Source organism: Schistocerca serialis, chromosome 5 (assembly GCF_023864345.2).
Source record: "Schistocerca serialis cubense isolate TAMUIC-IGC-003099 chromosome 5, iqSchSeri2.2, whole genome shotgun sequence".
Lineage (NCBI taxonomy): Eukaryota > Metazoa > Arthropoda > Insecta > Orthoptera > Acrididae > Schistocerca > Schistocerca serialis.
In genome coordinates this window covers 574,750,624-574,772,438 of record NC_064642.1, presented here as the reverse complement: position 1 = coordinate 574,772,438, position 21,815 = coordinate 574,750,624, and the positions used below count along the sequence as shown (strand labels likewise).

At 44.7% G+C, this 21,815-nt stretch overlaps 1 protein-coding gene across 1 annotated transcript in view; it reads right to left on the bottom strand.

The window, feature by feature from the left end:
* LOC126480809 (phosphatidylserine lipase ABHD16A) overlaps positions 1–21,815 on the bottom strand; it is a 160,218-nt gene that overhangs the window by 84,386 nt on the left and 54,017 nt on the right. Inside the window, exon 7 of the mRNA XM_050104134.1 lies at positions 15,699–15,834. Coding sequence (XP_049960091.1) covers positions 15,699–15,834 — 136 coding nt within the window. The remainder of the gene's footprint in view (positions 1–15,698; positions 15,835–21,815) is intronic.

The window sequence follows — 21,815 nt, the reverse complement described above, 5'->3', positions numbered from 1 at the left end:
TCACCCAGAGGCGTGAAGCGATAAGAACTCAGAAATTGCAGCAGAGCGTCATCTGTGGAAAAATCACTAAAGAATTTTTTAATCTGGCTTTTGAAAGTGCGGACAAGGCGCTCGACCTCCCCATTTGATTGCGGATGGAAGGGCGGTGCTGTAACATGATGAATCCCTTGTCCAGTACAAAAATCACAGAAGGCCTGCAAAGAGAACTGAGGGCCATTGGCCGTGACGATCGTGGATGGAAGACCTTCCAGCACAAAGATTTTGGACAAAGCCAGCGTCGGCGCCGCAGTGGTGGGCAACGGACATCAAACGACAAACGGAAACTTCGAGAAGGCGTCAACAGTAGCCAATAAGTACCGAGGAAGGGGCCGGCAAAGTCAGCGTGCACCCGTTCCCATGGCTGCGCTGGATCAGGCCACGGAGAGGGCATTGTACGAGGTGCAGCCAGTTGTTGAGCACACTGACCACACACAGCAAGCATGTGGGCGATGTCCGAATCAATACCGGGCCAATAAACGTGCCTGCGGGCCAGGGACTTAGTCCGAGAAATACCCCAATGGCCTTCATGCAACAGTTTGAGAACATCTTTGCGAAGAGAGGCTGGCACCACGACCCGTGGAGATGCGCCAGCCGTGGCCAGAAGAACAACACCATCACAAACAGACAGACGAAGGCGCAAGGCACGGTAGTTGCAAAGGGGATCCGATGCCCAGCCCTTGGTCCTGTCCGGCCAACCCCGTTGAACAAAACCGATCACCTGACGCAGGACCGGGTCCCACGCAGTAGCCGACGCGACCTGCGAACCTGTAAGTGGAAAATCCTCGACCGCACGACATTCTTCCTCATCAATGTGGAAACAGAGTAGTTCATCATGATCGAAAACCGGGTCAGGGCCCATCGGCAATCGCGACAATGCGTCAGCATTGGCGTGCTGGGCCGTGGGGCGACAGTGAATCTCATAGTGAAAACGAGACAAGTATAAGGCCCAACGTTGCAAGCGGTGATCTGCCTTATCCGGAATCGACGCCAATGGGCTGAACAGAGAGACCAGCGCCTTGTGGTCGGTGATGAGATGAAACTCAGACCGATACAAAAAACGCTGAACTTTTATAGAGCATAAATGATAGCGAGCACCTCCTTTTCGATTTGAGAGTAACGCCGTTGCGCACCGTTGAGGGTCTTTGAAGCATAGGCAATGGGTCGTTCCGATCCATCCTCATACCGATGGGCGAGAACAGCCCCTAGGCCATACTATGACGTGTCAGTCGCCAGAACCAAGTGCTGACCCGGACGGAATGTGGCAAGACAAGGCGCCGACTGCAAATGAGCCTTCAGGTGGACAAAAGCCTGCTCACACTCATCGGACCAACAGAAAGGGACGTTTTTGCGTAACAGCTGATGCAAAGGATGAGCTACCGCCGCCGCAGATGGAATGAATTTGTGATGATAAGCAATCTTGCCTAGAAACGCCTGAAGTTCTTTGACCGTAGACGGCTGGGGTAAAGCGTTAATGGCCGCAACGTGCTGACGTAGAGGACGTATACCCTCACGGGACAAGTGGAAACCAAGATACATAATGGAGGGTTGGAAGAACTGTGACTTGTCCAGATTGCACCTCAACCCAGCCAAATGCAAAACCCGAAACAGTGAACACAAATTGCGAAGGTGCTCCTCTGTGGAGGCCCCCATGACAACAATGTCATCCAGATAGTTTATGTAGCTGGGAACGGAAGCCGTGAGCTGTTCCAAAAACCGCTGAAAAATGGCCGGTGCGCTAGCGACGCCAAATGGTAACCGCTGGTACTGATACAACCCACAAGGAGTGTTGATGATGAGAAATTCCTTGGAAGAAGCATCAAACGGCAACTGATGGTACGCCTCCGAAAAGTCAAATTTGGAAAAGAACTGGCCCCCAGTGAGCTTGGTAATTAGCTCCTCAGGACGGGGAAGAGGATAAGTGTCAATGAGGCTCTGAGCGTTGACAGTGGCTTTAAAATCACCACACAATCGCAGACTCCCGTTTGGTTTAGAAACCACCATGATTGGCGATGCCGATTCGCTGGAGGTAACAAGGAGAATCCCTGAAGCTGTTAACCTGTCTATCTCAGCATTGACAGGTGCACGCAACGCCACCGGAATAGGGCGTGTCCAGAAAAACTTAGGGCGAGCTGTAGGTTTAAGAGTAATGTGGGCTTCAAAATCCTTGGCATGACCCAAAACAGCAGAGAACACGGACGAAAATTCAGAACACAATCCATCCAGCTGTTGATACGGAATATCCTCAGATATGAGGTGCACATCATCATCAATGTAGAACCCGAACAACTGGAAAGCATCATAACCGAACAGGTTTTCAGTGCCCGCATGATCCACCACATAAAAAATGAGGGGCCTAACAACAGACTTGTAGGCAGTGGAAGCATCAAACTGGCCAATGATCGGAATTTTCTGTTTATTGTAAGTTCTCAGATTTCGCGTAACTGGAGACAAGGGAGGGGAGCCCAACTCCAAATACGTGCGAGAATTAATGAGAGTTACTGCAGAGCCAGTGTCCACTTGCATGCGAATGTCTTTATCCAGAACACGAACAGTAACAAACAACTTATTTGTTTCAGAAAGCACACAGTTAACATCCATGTCCGATGCCTCGTCCTCGTCGACAGGAACTTTAGGGGACTGACACACAGAAGCAATGTGGCCTTTTTTCCTACATGAATTACACGTGGCCCAACATTTTGGACATGCGGCCCTGTCATGCTGTACGAAACAACGTGGACAAGAAGGAAGTGCGGAACGAACCTGCTTCTGAGGTTGCTATTTTCGCTGCGAGCGTTGCGGCCCAACACGACGTTGTTTACGCAAGTGAACCGCTGCCACATCTTCGTTCCCCTGTGAAACAGGCAAATTGTCCGTGTCGAAAGTTGACTGTACAGCGCCTACATCACACCACACGTCTATTTGTGTGCCAGCAGCGTGAGACACTTCAAAGGATTGAGCGATGCTTAGAACTTCCGACAACGACGGGTTTGGCAGTTGTAGGGCACACTGCCGAACTTCTTTATCAGGAGCAACCCGTAGAATAGCATCCATAACCACTGAATCAGTGTAAGACTCATGATGAGTGTCCGTGACAAACTGACATTTCCTACTCAGACCGTGTAATTCCGCCGCCCAAGCCCGGTAAGATTGATGGGGCTGTTTACGACACTGGTAGAACGCCACGCGGGCGGCAACGATGTGGGTGTTTTTTCGGTAATAGTTAGACAATAAGTCACAAATTTCTTGGAAGGACAGAGAGGCAGGTTCCCGCAGAGGGGCTAACTGAGATAGCAGCTGATAGATCCGTGGGGAAATCCAAGATAGATATAACGACTTACACATAGGAGCGTCGACAACGCCGAAAGCCAAGAAGTGTTGCCGCAAACGCTTCTCATAATCCTCCCAGTCTTCAGCGGCCTTGTCGTAAGGAGGGAATGGAGGCGGAGAAGAGGAAGACAGATGATGAGTAAGCGACGTCGACAACGCCTGAATAGCAGCCGTCAGCTGTGTTTGTTGTGCCTGAATAGCAGCCGTCAGCTGTGTTTGTTGTTCAATGAGCACTTGCATAAGCTGTTCCATGTCTGCCCCGTCACAAACACACAAATCCACAATGCAGTGAAAATATCCCATCCTTGTCACCAAAAAGTGTTATAACCTTTAATCACCAATAATTGCGTGGATACTCACTTAGAAACAGTAGCTGGTTACATGATAACAACTCAGTATCTCTTATTCGACTGCCATGCCGTGACATGTGGCCGGCGCCGTTCGTAGCTAGGTGGCGCTCCTGCGCTCAGCCGAGTTGCGGAGCGCCTCTATCACCATTTGCGAGTATTGTCGTGGCGGCACTGTTAAATGTCGTGGCACTGTCACAACACTTACTTTTATAGCAAGAATGAGATCGAGACCTTGTGAATCAGCAAAATTCGGACTTATCAGTGCTGCCAACTGTCACGTGGCAAGAACTTTAAAATGTAGAAATAGAGCAACACACTCAATCTAACCAAACTGTCAGTTGTCAGGATTTTATGATGTATACAGCATGAAGTTTTGGGATGACGTATGAAAGCTGGCAACCCCCTTTTACGTGTGTGTGTGTGTGTGTGTGTGTGTGTGTGTGTGTGTGTGTGTGTGTGTGTGAGTTGGGTACAGCAACGCACAATTGCTGCGCAGTCGCTATGTTGCCAATAAGAAGTCCCACAACCGAATACCCTTTTTTTTTCATATTATCACTTACTACATTTACATGGGAATTAGAATTGAATTGAGGCAATGAGAACCATAAGGGCCTAAATCACACCATTCTCAATTGCAAGTTTGTAGCATTTATTCCAGCTTCTGACATCTGTTGATCTTATGGTGAGTCAGGTTTATCTGTGTTGTAGGCCCACATTGTGTATATGAACATTCGCAAAAACCTGATTTACTGGTTTCTCTGACATTCACTTACATGTGTACTTGACAATGGTATGCTTTAGGCCCTTATGGTTCTCAGCACCTCAACTAAATATGCTTTCTGTACTCTCAAAGAGGAGGAGGAGGAGGAGGAGGATGAGGAGGAGGAAGAGGAGGAGCAAAGATTAAAAGAAGCTGTTGAAGATGAGAGAGTTTCTAATGTTTGTGATGAAATGATGGACACAATAGTGTGTGTTCATGGTTCTGATAAAAGTACTGTGGCGATGATGCAGTTCAGATGCTGTTTGCAGGGGGAGTGAAAGTTACTGCAAATGCAAACAAATGTTCGCAAGCAATAATGATTGTAATTCAGAAACTTGAAATTCAGTACTGACATGTAGTTTCCATAACTTCCGAGTCAGCCCATTATGTGTTCAAGTGTATAAATGCAATTAGAGCTCTAGTTTCAGAAAGGTTAGTACACAGGGAGTGCTGGGGTACAGAATTTGGCGATTTGAACCATTGTGTCATTGAAGACAAAACACATCTTCCTTAATACCAAAACAGAAAGTATGTGTACATTCAATTCTTAAACCAGAAATATGAAGATCAACCCACAAAAGCTAAACTTTTCCCTTTTCCTGTTACCACAAGCTGGAACTCAGGGTTTGAAAGTATTGAGTAGCTTGGAGAATATCTCAATGATATAGTAGAATTCATTGAAACTATTTAAGAGAGTGTGTTGCTGGAAACTTTTTTAAATCTTTGACCTCTAATGAAGTAAAAAAAGAAATCAGTGCCTACCTATTTTCTTGTTAAGCATTGCTCGAAATGTTGGAATTTGCTGCTGACATCAGAGTGCTCCTAGGTACCGTTAATTCGTGTTCTACAATCTATGCTTAGTGGCCTTTCAAAGAGCTTTCAACTACAAGAGGATGCATGTCCCCCAACCCAACCCAAGACAACCTCATAAACTGCCGAAGCAAATGCAAGTACATTTAACATTGCTGTTCCAGTCTGTAGGTAGAGAAAGTCTAGTAAACTGAACCACTTAATAGAGTGTGACACAGGAATGATGTTCATTTCTTCCATCAGTGAACGATTTGATCCATGAAACATAATGAAAGGTAATTTAGATAGTGTAGAAATCTCTCAGCTAATGAAGCAAATTCCCATTCTACAAGAACTTTCAATATCAGTGTATCTTTAGCCATATACAGTTTTTAGTGTTTTATTTGCCAGTTCTTGCAGAGGAGGTAAAGAAATAGATGTGATTTCTATTCTTCTTTCCCTGAAATCAGACTATGCGTATTTTGTGGAAGCTGCAGTGAAGGATCTGTGGATCCCAGTCAGTAACGTGGATAGTGAGAGGTCATTTTCAACATACTTTAATACAACGTTTGACATGAGAACAGTTCTGACTCCCAGTAATATGAGAGTCATGGTATCCATGTCTTTGTCATACTGATTTGTAGATTATGTACATAGGCTAAACCCCACATATTAATGTGTCAGAATAAATGTTTTCTAAACATTTACGCTTTGATGTGTATATTTTTGTCAGACTTATAATTTTCATGCTTTTTGAATTTATGTAAAAATAAAAGAAGTTTCACTGCAAAAATGCTAGAGATGCCAAAAAATAACATAACTGATAGAAATATCTGGTTATTGAGTAGTAGCAGTTACTGTGATAACTGCTCATCTAATACTACAAGTTATGTCAATAACTGACACCTCGCACCATATGTAAACCGAAGATCGTACTACGCTTTTGCGTCAACTCATCTGAGCTCTGGCTACGGTGCTGAGGGACAGACCATCTGGGAGGTGTTCTGTATGCCATGGAAATAACTGCAAGACTGCATGCCATCTGTTGATAGAACGGCGTACTATTTTGTGCACTCTCCCTACTTTCAACACAAGCCATCAAATAAAGTTAATGTTAGAGCGATGGCTGATAGAAGCAAGTGTAAATACATTGCACATGTACGCTCATTCCCTTGAGTCACTGCTCTGTGTGTCAATTTAGTTTGGGCGGGTGGTACAAATAGTTACAAGGAATTTGGGCAACTATAGAGATAACTGTCAGAGTTCAGTATTTTTCTCTGGCCGTTATCGTATTCACTCACAGTTCTTGTTCTCTGGCAGTTAACGGGATACCCCTATAGGTAACCTGGAAGTTGGTAACTGTGTTCCTGACTACAGTTAAAGGTTGTAGAACTTGGTGATATTGCCAGAGAGGATAGTTACTGGAGCGAACAAGCGCACCTTCTAACAGCCGTGTACCGCAAGTCTCTAGAGGAACAGAAGGTTCCAAATGATTGGAAAAGAGCACAGGTAGTCCCAGTCTTCAAGAAGGTTTGTCGAGCAGATGCGCAAAACTATAGACCTATATCTCTGACGTCGATCTGTTGTAGAAGTTAAGAACATGTTTTTTGCTCGCCTATCATGTCGTTTTTGGAAACCCAGAATCTTCTCTGTAGGAATCAACATGGATTCCGGAAACAACGATCGTGTGAGACCCAACTCGCTTTATTTGTTCATGAGACCCAGAAAATATTAGATACAGGCTCCCAGGTAGATGCCATTTCCCTTGACTTCCGGAAGGCGTTCGATACAGTTCCACACTGTCGCCTGATAAACAAAGTAAGAGCCTACGGAATATCAGACCAGCTGTGTGACTGGATTGAAGAGGTTTTAGCAAACACAACACAGCATGTTGTTATCAATGGAGAGGCATCTACAGACGTTAAAGTAACCTCTGGCGTGCCACAGGGGAGTGTTATGGGACCATTGCTTTTCACAATATATATAAATGACCTAGTAGATAGTGTCGGAAGTTCCATGCGTCTTTTCGCGGATGATCCTGTAGTATACAGAGAAGTTGCAGCATTAGAAAATTGTAGCGAAATGCAGGAAGATCTGCAGCGGATAGGCACTTGGTGCAGGGAGTGGCAACTGACCCTTAACACAGACAAATGTAATGTATTGTGAATACATAGAAAGAAGGATCCTTTATTGTATGATTATATGATAGCGGAACAAACACTGGTAGCAGTTACTTCTGTAAAATATCTGGGAGTATGCATGCGGAACGATTTGAAGTGGAACGATCATATACAATTAATTGTTGGTAAGGCGGGTGCCAGGTTGAGATTCATTGGGAGAGTCCTTAGAAAATGTAGTCCATCAACAAAGGAGGTGGATTACAAAACACTCGTTCGACCTATACTTGAGTATTGCTCGTAAGTGTGGTATCCGTACCAGATCGGGTTGACGGAGGAGATAGATAAGATCCAAAGAAGAGCGGCGCGTTTCGTCACAGGGTTATTTGGTAACCGTGATAGCGTTACGGAGATGTTTAGCAAACTCAAGTGGCAGACTGCAAGAGAGGCGCTCTGCATCGCAGTGTAGCTTGCTCGCCAGGTTTCGAGAGGGTGCGTTTCTGGATGAGGTATCGAATATATTGCTTCCCCCTACTTATACCTCCCGAGGAGATCGCGAATGTAAAATTAGAGAGATTCGAGCACGCACGGCGGCTTTCAGACAGTCGTTCTTCCCGCGAACCATACGCGACTGGAACAGAAAAGGGAGGTAATGACAGTGGCACGTAAAGTGCCCTGTGCCACACACCGTTGGGTGGCTTGCGGAGTATAAATGCAGATGTAGATGTAGATTTACGTACTGGTACGGAAATAACCGCTTGCCATCAGGGGTTCCCGAGAGTTGACAAATAACGGAATTCTACTCTCTACATTTCTTATACACTCCTGGAAATGGAAAAAAGAACACATTGACACCAGTGTGTCAGACTCACCATACTTGCTCCGGACACTGCGAGAGGGCTGTACAAGCAATGATCACACGCACGGCACAGCGGACACACCAGGAACCGCGGTGTTGGCCGTCGAATGGCGCTAGCTGCGCAGCATTTGTGCACCGCCGCCGTCAGTGTCAGCCAGTTTGCCGTGGCATACGGAGCTCCATCGCAGTCTTTAACACTGGTAGCATGCCGCGACAGCGTGGACGTGAACTGTATGTGCAGTTGACGGACTTTGAGCGAGGGCATATAGTGGGCATGCGGGAGGCCGGGTGGACGTACCGCCGAATTGCTCAACACGTGGGGCGTGAGGTCTCCACAGTACATCGATGTTGTCGCCAGTGGTCGGCGAAAGGTGCACGTGCCCGTCAACCTGGGACCGGACCGCAGCGACGCACGGATGCACGCCAAGACCGTAGGATCCTACGCAGTGCCGTAGGGGACCGCACCGCCACTTCCCAGCAAATTAGGGACACTGTTGCCCCTGGGGTATCGGCGAGGACCATTCGCAACCGTCTCCATGAAGCTGGGCTACGGTCCCGCACACCGTTAGGCCGTCTTCCGCTCACGCCCCAACATCGTGCAGCCCGCCTCCAGTGGTGTCGTGACAGGCGTGAATGGAGGGACGAATGGAGACGTGTCGTCTTCAGCGATGAGAGTCGCTTCTGCCTTGGTGCCAATGATGGTCGTATGCGTGTTTGGCGCCGTGCAGGTGAGTGCCACAATCAGGACTGCATACGACCGAGGCACACAGGGCCAACACCCGGCATCATGGTGTGGGGAGCGATCTCCTACACTGGCCGTACACCACTGGTGATCGTCGAGGGGACACTGAATAGTGGACGGTACATCCAAACCGTCATCGAACCCATCGTTCTACCATTCCTAGACCGGCAAGGGAACTTGCTGTTCCAACAGGACAATGCACGTCCACATGTATCCCGTGCCACCCAACGTGCTCTAGAAGGTGTAAGTCAACTACCCTGGCCAGCAAGATCTCCAGATCTGTCCCCCATTGAGCATGTTTGGGACTGGATGAAGCGTCGTCTCACGCGGTCTGCACGTCCAGCACGAACGCTGGTCCAACTGAGGCGCCAGGTGGAAATGGCATGGCAAGCCGTTCCACAGGACTACATCCAGCATCTCTACGATCGTCTCCATGGGAGAATAGCAGCCTGCATTGCTGCGAAAGGTGGATATACACTGTACTAGTGCCGACATTGTGCATGCTCTGTTGCCTGTGTCTATGTGCCTGTGGTTCTGTCAGTGTGATCATGTGATGTATCTGACCCCAGGAATGTGTCAATAAAGTTTCCCCTTCCTGGGACAATGAATTCACGGTGTTCTTATTTTAATTTCCAAGAGTGTAGTTCCAGAACAGGTGTCACTCTCTTTCCAACTTCTGGTTGCATTGGAGGATATTGACTTTCATTTTATGTTCTTGTTTTTCTCTGTGTTGTTGTCACTAGAATAGTAGTACTAGCAATAGTACATGTAAAGCTATGAGATATTGTAAAGAGTATGCAGCATGTTAATATTTTTAGGGGTTTTACACTTACTGAAATATCTGAGTATTGTAGGTGATCTAAAAATGGAAAATAGTTGAGTAGCTTCTCTAAGTGTGTGTGTGTGTGTGTGTGTGTGTGTGTGTGTGTGTGTGTGTCTATATATATATATATATATATATATATATATATATATATATATATATATATATATATATATATATATATATGCTTAGTGGCATCATTATGATGAAAAAACGCCAGTGCGGTATCACATCAGTCTCATTAAAGTGTGCCTTATCAACTTGAGTACAAAAAAACTCGTGCAGTTCGATGAAACATAGATTTGTGGCTTTACTATGAGAAACACTAGTTTTTCCAACCTGTACACATTCATTGCAATTTTTTTAGTTATTTTTTGGCCACTGACTTTCAAACATTTTCTACACAGTATTGAGCACATCAATTTTATTCAGGAATATTGTACAATGGAATATTTACACTTCAGACACATGTATGACAAATTAACCATTTGATGGAGGCACATTTGGAATGAATACAGGTATGCTTACAACAACATTCAGATCAGATACTTTATCAGTGGTATTTCAATAAAAGAATAGATTTGCTTGTATTAGGGCCTACTAGTACTTGTGCACACAACATGAATGTTTTTGAATAATATATGCGTTTTTGTTTTCAAAGAGCTCAAGTCAGTTCATTTTCTGTTATGTTAAATAACACTCATTGCTATGTTGCGGTTCTGTTATATGCAGAACTTAGCCCCTCATTTTGAGTTCTCACATGTCTAGTTCATGAATTAGTCTGATAGGTATTCAGACAGGTAACTGTCACAATACTAAATAGTGAAATGAAAAAACGTCAAAGCAGGCAGGTGGCACTGACAGATGAAGTGTTTATTATTGCCTCATATGTGCGACAGCCCCCCCCCCCCCCCCCCCATGAACCATGGACCTTGCCGTTGGTGGGGAGGCTTGCGTGCCTCAACGATACAGATAGCCGTACCGTAGGTGCAACCACAACGGAGGGATAACTATTGAGAGGCCAGACAAACGCGTGGTTCCTGAAGAGGGGGAGCAGCCTTTTCAGTAGTTGCAGGGGCAACAGTCTGGATGATTGACTGATCTGGCCTTATAACACTAACCGAAACAGCCTCGCTGTGCTGGTACTGTGAACGGTTGAAAGCAAGGGGAAACTACAGCCGTAATTTTTCCTGAGGACATGCAGCTTTACTGTATAGTTAAATGATGATGGCGTCCTCTTGGGTAAAATATTCCGGAGGTAAAATAGTCCCCCATTCGGATCTCCGGGCGGGGACTACTCAAGAGGACGTCGCTATCAGGAGAAAGAAAACTGGCATTCTACGGATCGGAGCGTGGAATGTCAGATCCCTTAATCGGGCAGGTAGGTTTGCAAATTTAAAAAGGGAAATGGATAGGTTAAAGTTAGATATAGTGGGAATTAGTGAAGTTCGGTGGCAGGATGAACAAGACTTCTGGTCAGGTGACTACAGGGTTATAAACACAAAATCAAATAGGGGTAATGCAGGAGTAGGTTTAATAATGAATAAAAAAATAGGAGTGCGGGTTAGCTACTACAAACAGCATAGTGAACGCATTATTGTGGCCAAGATAGACACGAAGCCCACACCTACTACAGTAGTACAAGTTTATATGCCAACTAGCTCTGCAGATGACGAAGAAATTGAAGAAATGTATGATGAAATAAAAGAAATTATTCAGATAGTGAAGGGAGCCGAAAATTTAATAGTCATAGGTGACTGGAATTCGACAGTAGGAAAAGGAAGAGAAGTAAACGTAGTAAGTGAATATGGATTGGGGCTAAGAAATGAAAGAGGAAGCCGCCTGGTAGAATTTTGCACAGAGCATAACTTAATCATAGCTAACACTTGGTTCAAGAATCATGGAAGAAGGTTGTATACATGGAAGAACCCTGGTGGTACTAGAAGGTTTCAGACAGTTATATAATGGTAAGACAGGGATTTAGGAACTGGGTTTTAAATTGTAAGACATTTCCAGGGGCAGATGTGGACTCTGGCCACAATTTATTGGTTATGAACTGTAGATTAAAACTGAAGAAACTGCAAAGAGGTGGGAATTTAAGGAGATGGGATCTGGATAAACAAAAGAACTTGAGGTTGTACAGAGTTTCAGTGAGAGCATAAGGGAACAACTGACAGGAATGGGAGAGAGAAATACAGTAGAAGAAGAATGGGTAGCTTTGAGGGAAGAAATAGTGAAGGCAGCAGAGGATCAAGTAGGTAAAAAGACGAGGGCTAGTAGAAATCCATGGGTAACAAAAGAGATACTGAATGTAATTGATGAAAGGAGAAAATACAAAAATGCAGTAAATGAAGCAGGCAAAAAGGAATACAAACGTCTCAAAAATGAGATCAACAGGAAGTGCAAAATGGCTAAGCAGGGATGGATAGAGGACAAATGTAAGGATGTAGAGGCTTATCTCACGAGGGGATAAGATAGATACTGCCTACAGGAAAATGAAAGAGACCTTTGGAGAAAAGAGCACCACTTGTATGAATATCAAGAGCTCAGATGGAAACCCAGTTCTAAGCAAAGAAGGGAAAGCAGTAAGGTGGAAGGAGTATATAGAGGGTCTATACAGGAGCGATGTTCTGGAGGACAATATTATGGAAATGGAAGAGGATGTAGATGAAGATGAAATGGGAGATATGATACTGTGTGAAGAGTTCAACAGAGCACTGAAAGACCTAAGTCAAAACAAGGCCCCAGGAGTAGACAACATTCCATTAGAACTACTGACAGCCTTGGGAGAGCCAGTCCTGACAAAACTCTACCATCTGGTGAGCAAGATGTATGACACAGACAAAATACCCTCAGACTTCAAGAAGAATATAATAATTCCAATCCTGAAGAAAGCAGGTGTTGACAGCTGTGAAAATTACTGAACTATCAGTTTAAAAAGCCACTGCTGCAAAATACTAACACGAATTCTTTACTGACGAATGGAAAAACTAGTAGAAGCCGACCTCCGGGAAGATCAGTTTGGATTCCGTAGAAATGTTGGAACACTATAGGCAATACTGACCCTACGACTTTTCTTAGAAGAAAGATTAAGGAAAGGCAAACCTACATTTCTAGCATTTGTAGACTTCGAAAAAGCTTTTGGCAATGTTGACTGGAATACTCTCTTTCAAATTCTGAAGGTGGCAGGGGCAAAATACAGGGAGCAAAATGCTATTTACAATTTGTACAGAAATCAGATGGCAGTTATAAGAGCCGAGGGACATGAAAGGGAAGCAGTGGCTGGTAAGGGAGTGAGACAGGGTTGTAGCCTCTCCCCAATGCTATTCAATATGTATATTGAGCAAGCAGTGAAGGAAACAAAAGGAAAGTTCGGAATACGTATTAAAATCCGTGGAAAAGAAATAAAAACTTTAAGATTCGCCGATGACATTGTAATTCTGTCAGAGACGGCTAAGGACTTGGAAGAGCAGTTGAACGGAATGGGCAGTGTCTTGAAAGGAGGGTATAAGATGAACATCAACAAAAGCAAAATGAGGATAATGGAATGCAGTCGAATTAAGTCGGGTGATGCTGAGGGAATTAGATTAACAAATGAGACACTTAAAGTAGTAAAGGAGTTTTGCTATTTGGCGAGCAAAGTAACTGATGATGGTCGAAGTAGAGAGGATATAAAATGTAGACTGGCAATGGCAAGAAAAGGGTTTTCGAAGAAAAGAAATTTGTTAACATCAAGTATAGATTTAAGTGTCAGGAAGTCGTTTCTGAAAGTATTTGTATGGAGTGTAGCCATGTATGGAAGTGAAACATGGAAGATAAATAGTTTAGACAAGAAGAGAATAGAAGCTTTCGAAATGTGGTGCTACAGAAGAATGCTGAAGATTAGATGAGTAGATCACATAACTAACGAGGAGGTACTGAATAGAATTGGGGAGAAGAGGAGTTTGTGGCACAACTTGACAAGAAGAATGGATCGGTTGGTAGGACATGTTCTGAGGTGTCAAGGGATCACCAATTTAATACTGGAGGGTAGGGTGGAGGGTAAAAATTGTAGAGAGAGACCAAGAGATGAATACACTAAGCAGATTCAGAAGGATGTAGGCTGCAGCACGTACTGGGAGATGAAGATGCTTGCACAGGATAGAGTAGCATGGAGAGCTGCATCAAACCAGTCTCAGGACTGAAGACAACAACAACAACAACAACAACAACAACATCATGTGCGACAGAAGGGGGGAAAAAAGCAAAGCATGGAATTGACAGGTCAAGTATTCCTCATGACAGGAAATTTTGTTATTGAGAAATTTCTGAAAACTTAATGCAAATGCATATTTCCAACATCAATATTATTAATTCTGACTCTCACATTCTGGATACCCAATGAAGAAATAGTTCAACAGAGGAAAAATGGTATCATAATAACATGAGAGGCATTTAAATCTGTAACCATTATGAGGTCAACACAACCAATCATCCACTGGAATTCTGTGTACAATAATGCCAAGCGTAAGAGTACACAACAAGCTGATGGGTTCGAGAAATGTAATTTAGTCATTCTCCCTCCAAAAACTTAAAACCTTCATGGTAGCTGAAGAAACCAAGCAGTTTTCCAAATCTCACCTAAAACTTGTATTAGCATACTCTCACTTTCCTCAAATGGACTATCTTGTACAAGAGTAAAAGAATCTATCAAGTTATGTATATTTGCATGTTGTTTTACAAGGCTGCACACTTATTCTATTAAGTGCACAGCACAAGAAATTAAGCTACGAATTTTATCTACAGGCTTCAGCTTACGTATTAGTTCATACTTAAAAAAGCACGTTTATAATATTTCACTTAAACAGTGCTGCGGTGAAGTTCTGCATACTTTCCATTTACAGTTGCAAGGATAACATTACTAATAGTGACCAATAACCCACATACAATATGAAACACCAATAACCATAAACACAAATTGAAATGTATCAGACAGTTAATTAGATAAGGTTATGACACGATTCATACGACATTCTTGCCACTTGCCATTACAATTCACTGATAACTAAACTGATGGATTCCACCTACTTTGTTATTTCACTGGAACCCCATCTGAAGCATTCTGTAGAGAAAAATAACTGACAGTTATAAGTAACTGTTAAAAACAACTGTTATAAAAGAATAACTGTAACCGTGATAACAGTTACTCCAAAATAACCATTTGCTCCACCTCTAAAAATGCTGTAAATGATTTTTACTTTAGTTTCTTTTTTTCTTTTTGCTGAAAGTGGAAATAAAATTTAGCAAAATCCTTGACGAAATGATTAAAAAATAGTGAGAAAGTAACAGAAATAACTTTTTTAAAAATGACGAAATCCGACAAAAATTTTCATCAGAAACAGGTGCCTCAAGTTATTGGGCATACACAGGCATTATGCTATTAATAACGTATTATGCTATTAATAATGTTCATCTGCAACTCCTGATATTTGTAGTACTTGTAGACAACTGAGTAAAACTTGTCAGGTTTGTTAATACTATTTATGATCACTTGCATTAGTTATTGGTCAATGTTTTCATCTATGGATAAGACTTTCCTACATGGCCATCAGTCCACATGGATATTAACACATTTAGGATGCATGATGCAACAGATCGGAAGATATCACATGTCACCACGGGATCTACACGGGCTTCACAGGGCCTGTGCATAGCTTTTACGTGACAACTGCCTCCAGCAAAGTACAAAGGGTTTACAAAGCCCCTGGCAGAATAAAATTCAGTGGTTTTCTGTACTAATGGTGCTGCGACACACTTCTGAGTGAGTAGTCATAACGCTCTTGATGATGTGTGTAAGAAATATTAATAGATCAGAAAGACACACAACTAAGAGAAAAATAAATTATTACTTACTGTGCTGCCAGCAAAACCTGGATGGTTCCATCCCAGTACAGAATAACCTGCCTCTATTGGAGTGGTCATAATCCCAATTTCATAAAATCCGGCATTTCCTTCTGAACAGAGGATTAAGACACTTCCATTTTCATGTCTGAAAGTAACAAATCAATACATATATTTTCACCACAAATCAAGTAGTCAAATTTTTAATACTGCCAATACACACACATAAAAGTACACAAAACTATTCTAGTTTTTTGGGAGCATTAGTTCCTTCCTCAGGTAGTAGAGGTATGTGGGTTGGGGAATGTTAAAAAGGAAAGGTAGGACACCCAGTTCCCAGTATGAGAAGCAACCACTGGCTCCGAGGATGCAGAGTAAACCTCTGCCAACTAAAAGCTGTAAAGGGTCACCTCCACCCCACCCCACCCCCTCATTACCCAGTATCACCATGGGACAATGTAGCTGTGCTCGAGTATGTGGGTTTTGTACTTTAGCTCCGAGGAAGCAATCTACCAATAAGCTCACCAATGTTTTACATCTTATTTGTGTGCCTTTCAACCAGTCATCACCTCTGTTATATGATGAGTTATGACCTTTAGTCCTTGCATTATTTATGTTATTCTAGGGACAAGGAAGTGTTTTTTTTTTTTTAATTCATTTTCTTCTAATTTCACTTTTACAGGAATGCCTGTGTTACTTGGTGCCTCTTCTATCCGGTGTATTGCAGCATATTCTCATAAACATCTACATCTATATCTACGACATCGTCGTCGTCATCAATGTATACAGGTTTTCAGTTTAGTCATAAAACTGCTGGCAGGTTGAAAGTTATGGTGCTAATATATTTGTCTTATTTCTAACTGAAGTTTATTGTTAGCAACAAACACAGTCGTAGGTTAAATGAAAAAATGGATTTATACAAAAACAGCAAGTTTCTGAAGTTCTCTCTACGTAGTGCATGATCATTTACTTTAGGTAATACGCTGACAAAAAAAACTCACAACACCAAGAAATAACTAATACAGACTAGTGAAATTTCAGGAATACATTTATCTATATAAAATATTTACGTGGTTCACATTGCAAGACCAAAGTTTAATGCAAGTGCAAGATAATTCATTGCAAATGTGACACGATGGTACAGTAATAATTGGTGTAACCGCCAGATCTTGAATGCAATCAAGCGAATGTGCATGCATTGTTATAAATTAATAGGGAAACATTCCACGTGGGGAAAAATATATCTAAAAACAAACATGATGTGACTTACCAAACGAAAGCGCTGGCACATCGATAGACACACAAACAAACACACAAAATTCTAGCTTTCGCAACCAATGGTTGCCTCGTCAGGAAAGAGGGAAGGAGAGGGAAAGACGAAAGGAAGTGGGTTTAAAGGGAGAGGGTAAGGAGTCATTCCAATCCCGGGAGTGGAAAGACTTACATTAGGGGGAAAAAAGGACGGGTATACACTCGCGCACACACACACACACACACACACACACACACACACACACACACACACACACACATATCCATCCACACATATACAGACACAAGCAGACATATTTAAAGACCAAATATGTCTGCTTGTGTCTGTATATGTGTGGATGGGTATGTGTGTGTGTGTGTGTGTGTGCGCGCATTTACACGCCGTTTTTTCGAAATTTTCCCGAATCTCTCCATCCTTTAACGTGTTTTGGCGGCAACACAACCACCTAACCTATGTGCACATCGTTGTCTACCAACCCAAGTTCACCACAGGATCAACATAGCCCAGCTTTAACCAACATTTTTTCACCTTTTTTCACAACAGATCTCCAGTTACTTTCTCCAGTTATTTTCATTTTCTTCTCAACCTCATGTTACACTTTCCACCTTCTAATACCATGTCACCCTCACAACACCCCCACAACGACCCCATTAAGTTTTATTTACATTCACTCCACAAACATGCCTTCACCCTAGCAAGATTACGCTCGCATATTTTATTTTCTCAGGCTTGTCTGACATTTGGCATTACCCCCAAAGGCCTCACACTTACAGTTCCCATCTCTGGCTGCAAACCTTCTTTCCATCAGTCCCTATACCAGTTCCAAACTGAACAATCCATTGCCCTCACCCACCTAATCCTTCACCTACACATCAACTCAGTCAATGAACACACCCGTCGACTCCTATCCTTAATAAAAGTCCTCAATCTTTCCCACATCAACACCGGCTGTTCAGAGCATCCTCCTACAGGCCAACCGCAAATTAGAACAGCATGCCACCCTTCACCTCAAAAAACTTTCCAATCTCCTGGTTTCGCACCTCCGGAAAGGCAACTCACTCACCCTTCACAACCTTTCCATCAAACCTCAACCTCCTCTCATTGCACACAAACCCAGTCTCTCCCATCTACTCAACCTCCCACTTCCAGCTCCACTCCCTCCAAAACCTCAAAATTCCGATCAACACAATCTGGAACCACAACACCCTAATTCAGTAGTTAACCTTTCCTCCAAACCTCTCTCCCAATCCGAAACCTCTGTCCTATCCAAAGGCCTCACCTTCAGCCCCACTCCCAGATTCAACCAAACAGCCCTCGTCAAAGATTTACTGTCCTACACTCGTACTCTCTGCTGGAAGTATCACTTTGCCACGAAGAAAAATGATCCTAATCCTACTCCTAGTGATCCAACTCCCCAAGACACTATCCAAATTGAACCCTGCCTGGAACAGTTCCGTCCTCCGTCACAGTGGGACCCACCTCCTCTTCATGAAAATCACCCTCTCCAAACCTTCCAGGAATTTCTGACTTCCAGCCTTGCCTCTCAATCCTTCTTAAAAAACCTTAATCCTACTCCCAACATCACCACTGCTGAAGCCCAGGCTATCCGTGATCTGAAGGCTGACCGGTCCATCGTCATCCTTCCGGCGGACAAGGGTTCCACGACCGTGGTACTTGATCGTCGGAAGTATGTGGCTGAGGGACTGCATCAGCTTTCAGACAACACCACATACAAAGTTTGCCAAGGTAATCCCATTCCTGATGTCCAGGCGAAGCTTCAAGGAATCCTCAGAACCTTAGGCCCCCTGCAAAACCTTTCACCTGACTCCATCAACCTCCTGACCCCACCGACACCCCGCACCCCTACCTTCTACCTTCTTCCTAAAATTCACAAACCCAATCATCCCGGCCGCCCCATTGTGGCTTGTTACCAAGCCCCCACAGAACGTATCTCCGCCTACGTAGATCAACACCTTCAACCCATTACATGCAGTCTCCCATCCTTCATCAAAGACACCAACCACTTCCTCGAACGCCTGGAATCCTTACCCAATCCGTTACCCCCGGAAACCATCCTTGTAACCATTGATGCCACTTCCTTATACACAAATATCTCGCACGTCCAGGGCCTCGCTGCGATGGAGCACTTCCTTTCACGCCGATCACCTGCCACCCTACCTAAAACCTCTTTCCTCATTACCTTAGCCAGCTTCATCCTGACCCACAACTTCTTCACTTTTGAAGGCCAGACATACCAACAATTAAAGGGAACAGCCATGGGTACCAGGATGGCCCCCTCGTACGCCAACCTATTCATGGGTCGCTTAGAGGAAGCCTTCTTGGTTACCCAAGCCTGCCAACCCAAAGTTTGGTACAGATTTATTGATGACATCTTCATGATCTGGACTCACAGTGAAGAAGAACTCCAGAATTTCCTCTCCAACCTCAACTCCTTTGGTTCCATCAGATTCACCTGGTCCTACTCTAAATCCCATTCCACTTTCCTTGATGTTGACCTCCACCTGTCCAATGGCCAGCTTCACACGTCCGTCAACATCAAACCCACCAACAAGCAACAGTACCTCCATTATGACAGCTGCCACCCATTCCACATCAAACGGTCCCTTCCCTACAGCCTAGGTCTTCGTGGCAAACGAATCTGCTCCAGTCCGGAATCCCAGAACCATTACACCAACAACCTGACAACAGCTTTCGCATCCCGCAACTACCTTCCCGACCTGGTACAGAAGCAAATAACCAGAGCCACTTCCTCATCCTCTCAAACCCAGAACCCCCCACAGAAGAAACACAAAAGTGCCCCACTTGTGACAGGATACTTTCCGGGACTGGACCAGACTCTGAATGTGGCTCCCCGGCAGGGATACGACTTCCTCAAATCCTGCCCTGAAATGAGATCCATCCTTCATGAAATCCTCCCCACTCCACCAAGAGTGTCTTTCCGCCGTTCACCTAACCTTCGTAACCTCTTAGTTCATCCCTATGAAATCCCCAAACCACCTTCCCTACCCTCTGGCTCCTACCCTTGTAACCGCCCCCGGTGTAAAACCTGTCCCATGCACCCTCCCACCACCACCTACTCCAGTCCCGTAACCCGGAAGGTGTACACGATCAAAGGCAGAGCCACGTGTGAAAGCACCCACGTGATTTACCAACTGACCTGCCTACACTGTGACACATTCTATGTGGGAATGACCAGCAACAAACTGTCCATTCGCATGAATGGACACAGGCAGACAGTGTTTGTTGGTAATGAGGATCACCCTGTGGCTAAACATGCCTTGGTGCACAGCCAGCACATCTTGGCACAGTGTTACACCGTCCGGGTTATCTGGATACTTCCCACTAACACCAACCTATCCGAACTCCGAGGATGGGAACTTGCTGTTCAATATATCCTCTCTTCCCGTTATCCACCAGGCCTCAATCTCCGCTAATTTCAAGTTGCCGCCACTCATACCTCACTTGTCATTCAACAACATCTTTGCCTCTGCACTTCCGCCTCGACTGACATCTCTGCCCAAACTCTTTGTCTTTAAATATGTCTGCTTGTGTGTGTGTGTGTGTGTGTGTGTGTGTGTGTGTGGATGGATGTGTGTGTCTGTGCAGGTGTGTGCCCGTCCTTTTTTCCCCCTAGGGTGGGTCTTTCCGCTCCCGGGATTGGGGTGGCTCCTTGCCCTCTCCCTTAGAACCCACATCCTTTCGTCTTTCCCTCTCCTTCCCTCTTTCCTGATGGGCGGCAGTTTGTTGCGAGGGCTTGAGTTTTGTGTGTGTGTGTTTGTGTTTCTATCGACCTGCCAGCGCTTTCGTATGGTAAGTCACATCATCTTTGTTTTTTAAATATATAAAAATGAAGATGATGTGACTTTCCGGGCGAGGGCGCTGGCACGTCGATGGACGCACGGACGGGCGCAGGCATGCACACGGAATTCTGGCTTTCGCAACCAACAACGGTTGCCTCGTCGGGGGGGGGGGGGATTTGGGTTTTGGGGGAGGGGGTGGGGAGTCGTTCCGGTCCCGGGAGCGGAAGGACTTGCCTTGGGGAGTGGGGGGGGGGGGGGGGGGGGCGTGTACGCTCGCACATGCGCGCATGTCCATCCGCACGTGTGCAGACACAAGCAGACATGTGTGTGGATGGATATGTGTGTGTGTGCGCGCGAGTGTATACCCGTCCTTTTTTTCCCCCTAAGGTAAGTCTTTCCGCTCCCGGGATTGGAATGACTCCTTACCCTCTCCCTTAAAACCCAAATCCTTTCGCCTTTCGCCTTTCCCTCTCCTTCCCTCTTTCCTGACGAGGCAACCATTGGTTGCGAAAGCTAGAATTTTGTGTGTGTATCGACGTGCCAGCACTTTCGGTTGGTATGTCACATCATCTTTGTTTTTAGATATATGTGCATGTATTGTGTTGTATAGGTGCTGGATGTCTGTGGGATTGAGTTCCATGCCTGCTGCACTTCGTCGGTTAATGCAGGGATGGTTAATGCTGTTTGTGGACGATACTGGAGTTATTGTCTGATGATGTTCCACAAGTACTTTATTAGAGACAGATCTGGTGATCGAGCAGGCAAGGCAGCATGCCGACACATTGTAGAGCATGTTGGGTTACATCATCTTTACATGGGTGAGTTTTATCCTGTTGTTAAACACCACCTGGAATGCTGATTATGAGTACCTGCACAACAGGTCGAATCACCAGACTGATACACAAATTTGCAGGCAGGCTGTGTGGGCCAGGTGGAGGTCCAGGGTATCAGGCACAGAAACAGGTTGGTTAGAGGCCCTCAACTGGCCTTCTCCTGACCAACACACGGTCCACAATGGCATCGAGGCAGAACCAG